Below are 13,386 nucleotides of genomic sequence, written 5' to 3'. Positions count from 1 at the left end.
TTTTTACTTTTGTTTTAGTCTGAAAGTATTGATTTATGTTTTCAAAACTAATGAAAGTGTGCAAATTGCAGGAATATTGGAAATTTGGGCTCTTATGAAAAAGTCAAATCAAAAAGGAGTGTTTCGACTCACAAGGAAAGAAGGGGCGCAGCACACAAGAAGTGCGGCCCGCAGAGGTATTTCTGCGGCCACAGAAGCAAGTTTGGAGCGCAGAATTTCCTCCGCGGTCGCAGAAATGGTGAAGTAGCCCGGCAGTACTTTAAGCAAAAGTGCGGACCGCACATGAATTGTGCGGCCGCAGAACATAATCCACACTGACAAGAATTCAAAAAGTTCAGAGAGTGTGCAAATGACCAAGATTGAAGCCTTGCCTGAAGTGCGGATCGCACAAGAATTGTGCGGCCGCAGACCAAAATGTGCGGCTGCAGAATCAAGCATTGTGCGCCCGCAGAACCTCCCGAGGGTCATTTTTGTCAGTGAATTTTGGACCACTATAAATAGACGGGAATCATATTTGTAGGTCAATTTTTGAAGTTCAAGTAGTTGTAGCCGTTGTAGTTTTCCATTTTAGGAAATTTGTGATTATTTTGGGATAAAAACATCACAGTTTATCATTTTAATTTTAGGGATAATATATAATTACCCCCTTGGGATTGTCCCACTTTACCAGATACACCCTTCTATTTTGTAGGGGTCCTATGACTCCCTTATATTTGTTTAAAGTGAAACAAATAACCCCTTTTGAACCCACGTGGCATCTGTCGTGTTAGCACGAAAATCAGGCGTGTAAGAAGCCCAAAATAACGTATTTGACCATTATTTAATTATTGTTTTCAATTTTTATTTTCCTTTTCTTTTTTTTTCTCTCTTCTTGTTTTCTTCGCCATGCAAGAGAACTATTCACCCATTTTCTTATCTCCACGCTTCACAACACCTTCTCCCCAGTACCTCCCTTCATTTTTCTTTCACTATTCTTTTATTTCTTTCTCTGCTATTTCCTCTTTCATCATCCATCACCTCCTCAACCACTTTTTATTATATGAAGCACTAACATTTTAAATTTTGATTTTTAGATGTTGATTTGGAGTGGAAGTGGTTGGTTGTCTTTACAGAGGTGGTTTAACCTTGAAACACTTGCAAAAGTATGGATACCTTGATTTCTACAAGGACCACACAAAAATGCCTACCTTCTCTGGATGGAACTGAGCCACAAATACTATCTTCAGAGACTTCATTGACTTTTCCAGCGGAGGTGCCTGTCAAGAGCAGTGTCAAGTTTTTTGTTTATATTTGCCATGCAAATATGCAATTGCCTACCATCCATCCCGGACTCAACAGAAGAATTGATAAGACCTTCTAAAAAAGGAATACAGTAATGTCATTTCCCTCAATTTTCAACAAAATCACGAGTCATGAAAGTCCAAATAAGGATTGAGAGGAGAAATTTGTCTGAAAGTTACACTCAGTCCTACTTTCGTCACATACTTCATTAATGCAAAAATGAAGAACAACACAATAATAAAATTATTAACCACAACTTATTAATTTAATCAAATCTACAGTAAAGAGGGAAAACATAAAAACTTTAGGCGTCAGGAAAAGGAACAAGGGTTATATTAACACTAAAAGCGTTAAGAATACACGCGCCTAATTCGAGCTGGTATTCCCCACAACTTCTCAATATGAGATTGGGTCCATGAAAAATTAACCATCGCTAGGTGGGCACAAGAACCGACAAAGTTGTTCAGCCAGCTAGACAATTTCGGGCAAACTACTTTTCAAACCTTCAGCTTTCTAACTTTTGATATTTAGAGCCAAATCAATATAGGAACCTCCAAATCCAATTCCGGGCATACGCCTAAGTCCAAAATCACTATAAGAACCTACCGGAACCATCAAATATGAATCTGAGGTCGTTTACACAAAAGTCAAACCTTAGTCAACTTTTACAACTTAAGCTTCCAAAATGAGACTTTGTGTCTCAATTTACTCCAAAATCTTCCCGAAACAAATCCCAATCATCCCCGAAAATCACCAAATATCAAATATAGATACGGAGAATGTCAAATAGGGGAACGAGGCTAAAATATGCAAAATGACTGTTTGGATCATTTCAGGAGTATAAAGGTGGCATTCTTGATCATGCAAGTGAATTCTTTATACTTTGTCATGCATTTTACATGATTTTACGTTGCCTTTAACATGTTACTATATGCCTCTATTATTGACTGATAATTCTTTTGTCAAAAATTGATCTACTTGTGATGAGCTGATAACTTTTGTTTTGTTGAGTTGATGGTACTTCATCTCATTATAATCTTGTTGCCAGTTATTTTATACATTGCAAGGTTTTTGACTAGTAAGTGTCACATGATTTGAACCTCGTCACGATTTCACTAAGGTTAGTGTTGATACTTACTGAGTACATTATGTCCCATACTCATATTACACTTCTGCATATTTTATGCAGATTCGGGTATTGGTAGCAGCAGATCTCGGGAGTGAGCTTTGATTGTTCGAGAGGATTCAAGGTAGTGTTGCATGGATGCCGCAGACCCTTGGAGTCCCCTTTTCTTATTTCATACTGTTGTATTACTTTCAAACAATATTATACTGTTGAGACTCGTTATGTATTCAGTTTAGAGCTCATGAATCTATACTACCTGATTTTGGAAGTTTGACTTATGTACCTCTATATTGGATTTGTTGGATTTTTATTCCGCTGATTATGTTAAATTCGGACTTGTTATATCTTGTTTCGCTATTTTTATATTATTGTGTGATTGGTTTACCTAGTCTTGGAGATTAGATGCCATCACGACCTTTGGTAGAGTTTTTGGTCGTGACAGTATCTTCATATCCTTTCAACTCCAACTTGTTGGCTATAAATTTAAAGGTTTGGCCTCATTTTTCACCACCAAAAATGTGAAAAATCTCCCTTCTCATTTATGTATTTGTGAATTATTTTTAAAAACAAAATGTAAGTGTCTAGTATGTGATTTTATACGCCATTTGAGTTTGTCGAAGTTCTGTAATTTGCATTGTCACTATTATAGAATAGTTTTTCGTTCTATTCTTGAAGGAATTAGTCCAAATACCTTGGGCAATAGTAAGAAGATTAAATTCTTTAATGACACACAAGAAATTTGTTGGCACGGAATAATTTCACGTTTCTATTTTGATGGATTATTTTGTTCATATTATTTTATAGTTTATGTTTTTGATTCTGTATTTTGAACACAGTATAATAACACGTCATACTTTTGGATCATATTTGCCTCATGCCTATTAAATAGCTTTTCCTATCTTAAATAAGATACATGGCTAGTCATGTTTGGATAAAAAAAAGATCTGCCTATTTCGATTAAAACCCACTCGAACCGTACTAACAACTTCCTCGGCCTAGACACGCGGTTGGCGCTGATTGGCAAGTCTCCCTCATTTATCCTAATCCGTCCAAAAAAAAAAACACAAGCCCCCTATTTTTACATCTTAAACTTTTGGTAAATATCACCCGCAAAAGTACATAATATTCTGTCTTTTGATTGCGTTTCCAATTAGAAAAATATGCTGGACAACACTCCATTATAAAATAATCAAAGATTGAAAATCTTCTATGTATATCATTAATGTAACTTTTAAAACCCTCTAAACAGTGATATTTATCAATTGAATAACAAAGAAATTTTCTTATTTGGGGGTGGCGGATGTAGTTGAATAATTGTAACAAATCGCCCTGGGATGCATGAGATCTGGATTGTGTTCAAATAAAATGAAACACTGTTTTTTCTATTATTGCAATAATATACATTTATATCATGAAACAAAAATAATAAATCAATACCGCGCCCAAAGAAAGAAAGATCATAACACAGGCAGTCAATACAAGGCAGCTAGAGAACCCACTCCTAAACCCTGGGTAACTCTTGTGTTAGTACTCTTGTTCCCCATAGGCTACAAGATTCTATCTATCATGTGATCCCATGTGCACATCGCCTTGTACACTGTGGTTGTGTCAATGGCGACTAAAATTTTCAAAATGCCCCGTGCGCAAGCTATAGAAAGATGCACTACTTAATTAAGGGCTTACCTTCACAAATAAAGTTAGCTAAACTAGATATTTCTAACATGCAGAAAGCTTGAACATAAATATATGTATACTTAAATATCTGAATCGTAGCTCTTTTTAGGGAAAAGCTATCTACATTTAGTTTAGGAAAACTTTAAAGTTTAAGCAATATCAAATATATTAGATGTGAAACATATCACTCCAATTAATCATTTATATTTGTTTGGGTCTTCAGGGAGATTTAAAGAGAAATATATTGTGTGTGCTTCAATTTGATTTGGGAGAAATAGATGGGCCGCGTGGGTTTGATTAAACTGGAGCAAGTCTATTTTATCCAATCAGGGTAAGCAAGGTGTCTTTTTAAGACCAAACTACGTAAGGGATGGAGGATAAATATGATCCAAAAGTATGATGGTTTGTGTTGCGGCTTTGGATAGCCTTGGAAAACTGGTTCATGCCGTTGGGTCGCAATTCAGTTTCTGGGAAAAGTTATGACTACTAAAGTGCTTGCTATAAGAATGGCTATTGAAAGTGCAACCAGAAATGGTTGAAACAAAGTGCAGCTTTTATCAAAAGCAAATAGTATTAATGATATGATCCAAAAAAAAAAGTCACTACCTCATGGGAGATAGAAGTAGCTTGTGAATACGTGCAAGTTATCGACTTTGTTTAATAATGTAGACTTTGTTTATATTACTAGAAATCAAAATTACTAGCACACAACTAGCTATGTTTTCTATTACTTTTTTGAAAGAAGTATCTTGGGAGCACTATTACCCTAGTTGGATTGCACATGATGCTATGGGCACCTTTGCCCAATTTGTTTGTTCGTTGCAATAATATAATACTCCCTCCGTTTCAATTTATGTGAATATAATTCCTTTTTAGTCCGTGCCAAAAAGAATGACCAATTTCCTTATTTGAAAATAATTTACCTTTTATGCAATAATTTATAGCCGCACAAAATATGTGCGCCTCATTTTACACCACAAGTTCAAAAATCTTCTCTCTTTTCTTAAACGCCGTGCCCAGTCAAATGGGTTATCATAAATTGAAAGGGAGGGAGTATCTACTTTTGTTGGGGGGGGGGGGGTAGGGAAGAGATGTACTGTCAATGCTCACCTATTTTATTTGAAAGACTCGAATGGACAAACCTCATCAAGAAAGTGGTGAAATCAATTACTGAGAGCATATCAAAAAGTCTCTTTCCGACATCCCACAATGGGAGATAACAAGAAATATCTGCAGAAGATAATAATTGACTAATGCCAATCCTTATTGGCAATGTTCCCTGAATTGAGGCCAGAAGAATGGGCCAAACCATCAAAATGGACAAATACGATTAAAAACCAAATAGAAGTTCAACTTTGGTCTGTCCATTGTATATATATGAAGATAAAACCTACATATCAAGAAGTCTACTTCCAGCATGCCACAATGGGAGAAAATAAGAAATATCTGCAAAACATAAGAATCAACTAATGTGAATGTTCCTTAATTGAAGCCAGAAGAATGGTCCATACCATCAAATTTTTTGCCATGCCTTCAGTGTAAATATTTCACCAATCAAATGCCTCTACAAAAAGCTACTTAGGTTCATTACTGAGAACCCGGTATAATTGAAACATATAGGACTGGTTTGATAGCTCCGGAAATTGTTAAATTGTAGCCAGGTAAAGTGAAACATATGAAGGAAACAATGCAAAGGAACAAAAATCTAGGCAAAATCATCATCATCTATGTAATCGGGAGATAATCTCTTTCTGGGAAAATTATCCTCGCAAAAGAGTTGTTCTTCAAGTTTATTTTAGTATCCTCTAAAGGTCTATTTAACTTGCTTGGCTTTTGCAAAGGTTTGAAAAATGCAGGTAATGTACTCAGAGAAATTTCATTAGGAGCTGATGTTGACAGCGCTTGAGCTTGCGATATCAAATTCAGTTTCTGAATTGAATTTTCCTTCTCGCTGGATTGCTTGCTTGATGACAATGTTGGTAATGATGGTGCTCGTCGTGGAGATGAAAAATTACACTTTTTCAAAGTTTTTCTTTGAAATGAGACAATTCTCTATTTTCCACCTCCTGTTTTGGTTTTAGTGTTGATTCAACAGGCACAAGCTTCCCATCCACTTGGCAAGAGAAAACAAAAGAAACCTGCAAATATTACAAAATGAGTATTCCAATTTCAGATAAGAGCATTAAATAAGACCCCGAGGGACATGAAGGGTTAACTTCGTCTCCTTTTTTGGCTTCATTATGTAACATTAGTAAGTATCCTACAACGAACTTTCACATTGTTCTTAGCTTAAAACTTTGGAGTACGGAAAAGCAGGCCCAAAAAGTTTCTACTCAGTACAAGCTACAGGATCTCCTAGACATGCAATTCACAAAATTTTGTAGTAGTAGAATTCCTAGAAACGTGTAGTTCATGTTGTAAATTGGACCGTAATAAACTGTATCTGTAGTGTAAGACCAAATGATTTAATGAGTTTTGCGAGACATTTAAAATTATTTGAAGCTAAAACTATACTTTAAACCATAATTTAATCAGAAATATAGATTTTAATACACACACAGAGACTAGAATTTAAAATGTTACTTCACTCCTTAACCCTGTACACCGTCTTAATTTTGGTTCCAAAGTTTAAACAACTTGTAAAATTCAAGCGGTACTTTTACGGTTTTGTTTGGTATTCATCCATAAACCAATACTAGATTTGCCCATACTCCATTGGTCATAATAATCTGTCTCAACATTTATTGGAGTATGCCACGTGAGTAGATTTTTGAAGATCTTTTAGTACATTAAATAGAACTCAAAAGTTTGACTCTCTATTCATTCCTTTTTTATTTCTTCATTTACTTTTTTGTTACCCATAACTTATTAAAGGTAAGTTCTACAAAGTGGTGGTTAGACCGTCTATGTTGTATGTGGCAGAGTGTTGGCCAGTCAAAACTCCCATGTCCAGAAGTTGAAAGCTGCTGAAATGAGGATGTTGAGATGGATGTGTGGGCACACTAGGTTACATAAGATTAGGAATGAAGTCATTCAAGATAAGGTGGGAGTTGCTCCCGTGGAGGATAAGATGCGGAAGGCGAGGCTGAGGTGGTTGGGGCATGTTAAGAGGAGAAATATAGATGCCCCAATTAGGAGGTGTGAGAGGTTGCCCTTGGTGGGTACGGGGAGGGGTAGAGATAAGCCAAAGAAGTATTGAGGAGACGTGATGAGGCAGAACATAGTGCATTTGGAGCTTACTGAGGACATGACCCCTTGATAGGAGGATGTGGAGGTCGAGGATTGTGATAGAAGGTTAGTAGTTACTCGAGCGTGTCTCTTTTTCTTTCTTCGTCCGGTAGCATTAGTGTTTGTATGCTTTTGTTTTATTCTTAGATTGATATTGCTACCCACTGTTTGATTGCTATCTTTGCGTCAGCGTTCTTAATATTTTGTGTTCGTTTTATTCTCAAATTGCTATTACTACCTATTGTTTGATTGCTTTCTTTGACTCAGTTTTCTTATTATCTTGAGTTGTTCCTACTTGTCGTTGTGCTCCTTCTCTTTTTTTTTCCAGCCGAGGGTCTATTGGAAACAAGCCTCTCTGCCTTTCCAGGGTAGAGGTAAGGTTGCGTACATCCCACCCTCCCCAGACCCCACTTGTGGGAATACACTGGGTTTGTTGTTACAGGGCGTGGGAGGAGAGGAGGTTGTGGTCTGAGTTCAATGTAATAGCAATTTGACCTCTCTGCTTACCTCGTCTCCTGCTGCAGACTGGAAAATTACATCTGGCACAGATTTTGGGGAAAGATGATGACCCCAACTGGCTGTGTCCTCTTCCTTTGGAGCTCCAATCTGGAAAAGGATGTTTGTTAGCATGAGAACCAAATTACAGAACTGAAACTAGGGCTACAGAAATATAAACCAACCTGTTTCTCCGAGCTTCGTAATGTATGCAGACAACCAGCTACACCTGCAAATCCCCCAATATCCTCTTGGTCGGGCTGAAGACCCTGAGTGTTGAAATCAGCTATTGGGTTGTCATCTGGCATCACTGCATCTGGTTGGCAGCGGTTGCAGCTCATTTTTTCATGAATCTCAGACCTGTATTGACAGCAGTTGAAATAAATATGAAAGACAATATGCATTTGGTTATACGAGATATGAAGTTACAGAAGAGCGTAAAGATGAGATTACAATCGGTCATAATAAAATGTCTGAATCTACTTAAATAATCATCGCTCCAACATGAAGGAACATGAGAACTACACAATGTTGAGCTGCCATAAGTAATTTCTCCTATAAAGTTAACCCCACCGATATAGTGGACAATCTTTCTTCTTATCTAAAGGAAACAGATCAGAGAAAAAGATGAATTCTTAACCATACTTCAATGTGTTCTGATGTTTTTTCCTCATTTGAAGATACAGAACACGAAATCGGGTGATAGTGTGTAATTCTCAGAGACAGATCCTGCATATAAGCAGTAGTTGCACATACTGCCGCAAACTCAAACTAAATAATTATGATGTGTATACATACACACACACACACACGTGCAAAGAGTTGTACCCACTGCCTTTAAATCCGCGATCTACCTTTGAATCCCATTACATACGCCTTTTGGTATGTCTCAGATGCTAAAGCAGAAGAGGGGGGGGGGGGTTGGAGTCCTCTACACTTCCACGCTATGGAATGCCCAACTTCACTGTAACAACTGATAAAAATACTTGAGCCATGCAGGTATTGGAGACTTCTAATGCACTAGCTAATGCAATTTCGCACGGGAACATACCTCACACTATCATGAAATGTGAACAGGTCCCGCAGGTCTTCTGCCGAGAGAAAGTTTCCCTGCAATCACGTATTGGTACCACATTTCAGCAGAAGAGTAAGAAAAGATAAGAGACTCCAAAGCAGTACCTGGATATCAGAATCTATTTGTTCCTGTTGAATAACTTTCTGAAGACCCTCCTTTGACATCTGACGCTGGTACACCTGCAAGCAAATATAATGCTTCTTCAATGGAGAAGGAGAGCAAACCTCCGTGCCCGGAAAAACCTGGATCTGCACACGAAGTGCAGGGTGTAGCGTGAGTACAACCAACTCAATAAGTAACAAGTCTAACCTGTGGTCTGAAAGCAGTGACGAGCTCAAACAATATAGTAAAAATACAGAGTTTAACAATACAGAAAAGTAGACATGCTTCTAGGTTCAACAGTTAAGTTCAGCACGGATAAAATAGGCCGAGTGTGACTGATAAGAAGAGTATGACATCTCTATATCTACATGCCAAGGTGAATACCGTATGTGATGCAACACAGTGAAATCCCAAGTACTCACACTCTCAGAGCGCTCAATCTGCCCGTCTCAGTCCTCGCTCGCCACACTCAATCACTCAGCACTGTATATAGCCATAAGGCTTGTTGCGGCGTGCAACCAAATCCACATACATATAGCCATTAGGGCTTGTTACGGCGTGCAACCCGATCCACATATATATAGCCATAGGGCTTGTTGCAGCGTGCAACCCGATCCACATATATATAGCCATAAGGCTCGTTGTGGCGTGCAACTCGATCCATATATATATATATATATATATATATATATATATATATATATATATATATATATATATATATATATATATATACATATATATATACTCACTCACTTGGACTACAGTGCTTTGTTTCGCATTACGTATTTCAAGGATGGATTCATTCTTTGGTTTGCTATTCTAGATAGACTTAAGCATTACTCAAAAGTTGAAAATTGTGGACACTGAAAGTTGTTTGTGTATCAAACACCCTGAAAATGTACCCATCTAGTAGCATCTCTTACAACAGAGGCTAGTACATAGAGATATTTGCCTTTGGCCGGAGAACTCAATTGGTTGATTCGAGTACAAAACGGAGAGAACTGCGCAACTGTATCCTGAGGTACTCTTCCGGTGGCAATTTACTTCCTATGACAGGAGTGGAAGGAATTGAAGAGCGCTTCAAAATTAAGCCCGTCCAACTACAACCCCTTTTATCTGCGATCCAAGAGAAATTGAGTGCTTGCCACAAATCTAGAACTAGAGATAAGTGGGAGATGAACTAAAGTTTGGGCTTTCCTCTACACATTTTCAATGTGTAAAGAGTATCCAGTCGGAGCTCCATTGTATTTATTTGTGTGTGTGTGAGAGAGAGAGTAGTAAACTACCAGTTTAGACCACAATGCCTCACGGAGGACAAAATTGAGCAATCTTTTGGTGTATAGCAGCATGTAAATTTCTACCATGTCTAGAATTATATCAACAATGGGATATTAAAAGTGTAAAGCAAGAATTGGTTATACAAGAAAAGAGAGGGAAAGAAAGAAACATACTGTTGCTGAAAGTCCCCAAAGACTTGGAAACAGCTACTGTTTCCTCCCTTATTCTGGTTCCTCAAATGAGGAGTTGAAGACCCTACCATTAAAAGTGCTGGACAGTGAAGACTGCAGAAACTAACGGTCGCTGAGGAACAGTGTAATCAGCACTGGTGCACTTGGAACACTGCTTCTTCTTCAATTGCAAAATGAATGGTGCACATGGGGGCCCCGATATTTTCCTCCAATATATTTTTCCTAATGGGATCTGAATTTCTATGATCTTACTGTTTCTCATAAATATAAAACCAACCAACAAATACATAAGCTACTGTTTTCCTTTTTTATTTTTGGTCTCAGAAAAGAAAGTCATTTCTAGAAGTGCATATGGAAATTAAGATATTAAACTTAAAATTTTACATGTAAATGAAAATTAAATTTAGAAGTGTTAGAAGCTTTTATTTATTCACTATGATAAACTTTTTTCCTTGTCAGACATATATAATTTCCACCGTTAATTTCATTTATTCACTGAAAAACTATATGAGAAGTATGTATAATCCATTTTTTGGGCAACGCCCATCTTTATTATTGTCCAGTAACTCCAGTTATTGCCAAGGAAACTGTCCAAGAAAAACATGTTAGACCAAATTCTTCCAGAAACTTATCATTCTTTCTTTTTATAAATAAATCCCCCCTCCTTCCCACCTTCCCAACAATAAATAAAAATAAAAATGAAAATGAATTATCGGATATGCTTAATGCACGAACATCACAGCAGAAGTGATTGAAAAATTTACAGCTCCTAAGAAAATACGTAGCTGCACAAAATTCAACATGAATTAAAGATAGAATTGAATTTTTTTCACCAGACAGACATTAGACCCATAAATATTATTCCCTTCATCTGTAACGCCCCGCCGTGCCAGTATATATGACTATCTACTTTAGCAAAACCTAAAGAAAGGAGGACCATCTCTTTTATTCTAACTGCCAAATGAGAGGCAGACTTTTTTCCTGTAATTAGTAACTTCAAGGCTAAGTTACTGACAAAGTATCAATACAATCTAAAGTAAAATTTATAAAGAAAAAGGAAAACCAGAAAAAGACAAGATAGGACAAAGTTTAAGTATGTTGCAACAAAATTCATCTCTTGTATTTATGGAAACAAAGATTTTGTAATCATTTGGTACCATCACAAAAGATTGGTCGCACAGCAGCCTTAAAATCTTCATAAAACCTTTGCTCTGAGAACATGGAGGCTCGCTTCCTCGCAGCAGCAGCTATCTCCAGCCTCTCATTCTCTGGCATCTTAATGACTTCAATAATGGCTTCAGCATATTCCTCTACGCTCTGGGCAAGGAACCCAGTCTGCTTCGAATCTTCTGGTAACACAATATCCATCCTTGGGCCAGCTGAATTATGTGCTGAACGAAACCGACAAACTTGAAGTCAACTAAATAAGTCATATACTCAAATACAGAACAAGAGAGAAACCACATAACAACACTAACCAATTGGTATCGCGCCAGCAGCCATGTATTCAACTACACTTATGCCAAAGTGCTCATCTGTCATGGAATGGATTCCAGCTACAGCACCACCCAAAAGTGTGACCAAATCACTGCACCAACAAAGATTTAAAACAAAAATGAAGATTTTTCACCATGGTAATCATGTATTAAATTGACGGAAATGAAGATTTTTCACCATGGTAATCATGTATTAAATTGACGGAAATGGTAAATCTACCAAAACATTTCACATTCTATGTCTAAACACATACCTAACAGAACTACCAAGATATCCAATCTAGGGGTGTTCATGGTTCAGTTTGGGTCGGTTTTTCTCTAAAAAAAAACCGAACCAAGTAAGTCGATTTTTCAAATATTGGAACCAAACCAAACCAATTAAGTCGGTTTTTTATCGATTTGGCTTTTGTCAGTTTTTCGGTTTTTTCGGTTATTTATCGGTTTTTTCTTAAATATGAGACATACACTACCAAACGCATATTCCGGCGACTACATTTACCACGTAACACTATTAAATCAATTGCTCTTTGAGAAATCTATCATTTACCAAGATATATTGATGATAATTGGATCAAATAGTGATGAATAATTTAAGTGCTGAATTAAAAATCGATTATTTTTAACATGAAATAAATTCTTGTACTTAGCAAAAGAAAACTACCAATCAAACTAGAATATAAATGCAAAGAATTAGATTATTATAATAGAAAAGAACTAGACATACAAATGACTAATATGTACCATAAAATTTTAGAAACTTTATATAAAAATATACATATATACAGGTGTAATAATAAATTTAAATAGCTTCTTTTATAGTCGATTTGGTTCGTTTTTTTTTAATTAAAACAAAACCAAACCAAACCAAACCTAAAAAGTATCAGTTTTTTTGGTCGGTTTGGTTCGGTTTTTTGGGTTTTTATGAACACCCCTAATCCAATCCTTTGGGGTAAGCAATTTACACGCATGCATAAATATATTTCCTCTTTGTGTATTACATTACCTGAACACCCGATGCCCTGTCAAGGCGGAAGCTGCGGGTTCGAGCCCCGTCAGTCCTGATGGAATCCAATAAATATATCAATAAATCTCTCCCTTTTTATGAATTTTATGAAGGGGACCGGGGGAGGAATTTCACTGTCAAAGCATTCCTAGAGCTCCTCGTAAGGCTTGTTGGAAAACCCGTTGCCGAACTTGATTAATCGCCCTTTTGCTGTTTAAACTGAATCGTTTCATTTTTGTAATTTTCTAATTGTTCCAAAGTCTTATAAGTTGAATTAATCAAATTCAATTTTTCTCATTCTATTTCGGAGTATCCATTCACTCAAAACTGCTCGGCTTCGGTTTCTACTTTCCGTAAGCGAGAACGAGCTTTTTCGAGTGCAATTTTTATTTATTTTTTCAAAAAACACTTCCTCTTTTTTCTTAATTTTTTCC

The 13,386-nt window shown here is 36.8% G+C and overlaps 2 protein-coding genes across 3 annotated transcripts in view; both read right to left on the bottom strand.

Annotated features, from left to right (window-relative positions):
* LOC109223424 (protein CHROMATIN REMODELING 25-like) lies at positions 5,540-11,161 on the bottom strand. Its single transcript, XM_019387724.1, has 6 exons — positions 10,436-11,161; positions 8,984-9,127; positions 8,856-8,914; positions 7,990-8,164; positions 7,817-7,915; positions 5,540-6,219 (listed from the first exon to the last, which is right to left on the bottom strand). The coding sequence occupies exons 2-6, from the start codon at positions 9,041-9,043 to the stop codon at positions 6,103-6,105; spliced, it is 510 nt and encodes a 169-aa protein (XP_019243269.1). The 5' UTR covers positions 9,044-9,127; positions 10,436-11,161; the 3' UTR covers positions 5,540-6,102.
* The window catches only part of LOC109223423 (GDP-Man:Man(3)GlcNAc(2)-PP-Dol alpha-1,2-mannosyltransferase-like), a 6,986-nt gene continuing 5,147 nt past the window's right edge, over positions 11,548-13,386 (bottom strand). For both annotated transcript variants that reach the window (XM_019387723.1, XM_019387722.1), the window contains 2 exons: positions 11,932-12,041; positions 11,548-11,844 (listed from right to left, as the gene is read on the bottom strand). In XM_019387723.1, the coding sequence (XP_019243268.1) occupies positions 11,600-11,844; positions 11,932-12,041 (355 nt within the window). In that variant the 3' untranslated portion in view covers positions 11,548-11,599. The remainder of the gene's footprint in view (positions 11,845-11,931; positions 12,042-13,386) is intronic.

The sequence above is a fragment of the Nicotiana attenuata genome, chromosome 3, assembly GCF_001879085.1.
Source record: "Nicotiana attenuata strain UT chromosome 3, NIATTr2, whole genome shotgun sequence".
In the NCBI taxonomy this organism is placed as follows: Eukaryota; Viridiplantae; Streptophyta; class Magnoliopsida; order Solanales; family Solanaceae; genus Nicotiana; species Nicotiana attenuata.
Note: the sequence above shows the minus strand (reverse complement) of the source record. Positions and strands in the feature narration are given on the sequence as shown.

Excerpts from the sequence above, each read along its gene's own strand:
- LOC109223424 (XM_019387724.1), bottom strand. The coding sequence starts at position 9,043 with ATGTCAAAGGAGGGTCTTCAGAAAGTTATTCAACAGGAACAAATAGAT. Across the intron at positions 7,916-7,989 it reads TACGAAGCTCGGAGAAACAG|ATTGGAGCTCCAAAGGAAGA; the intron begins GTTGGTTTATAT and ends ATCCTTTTCCAG. Across the intron at positions 6,220-7,816 it reads AGTCTGCAGCAGGAGACGAG|GTTTCTTTTGTTTTCTCTTG; the intron begins GTAAGCAGAGAG and ends TAATATTTGCAG.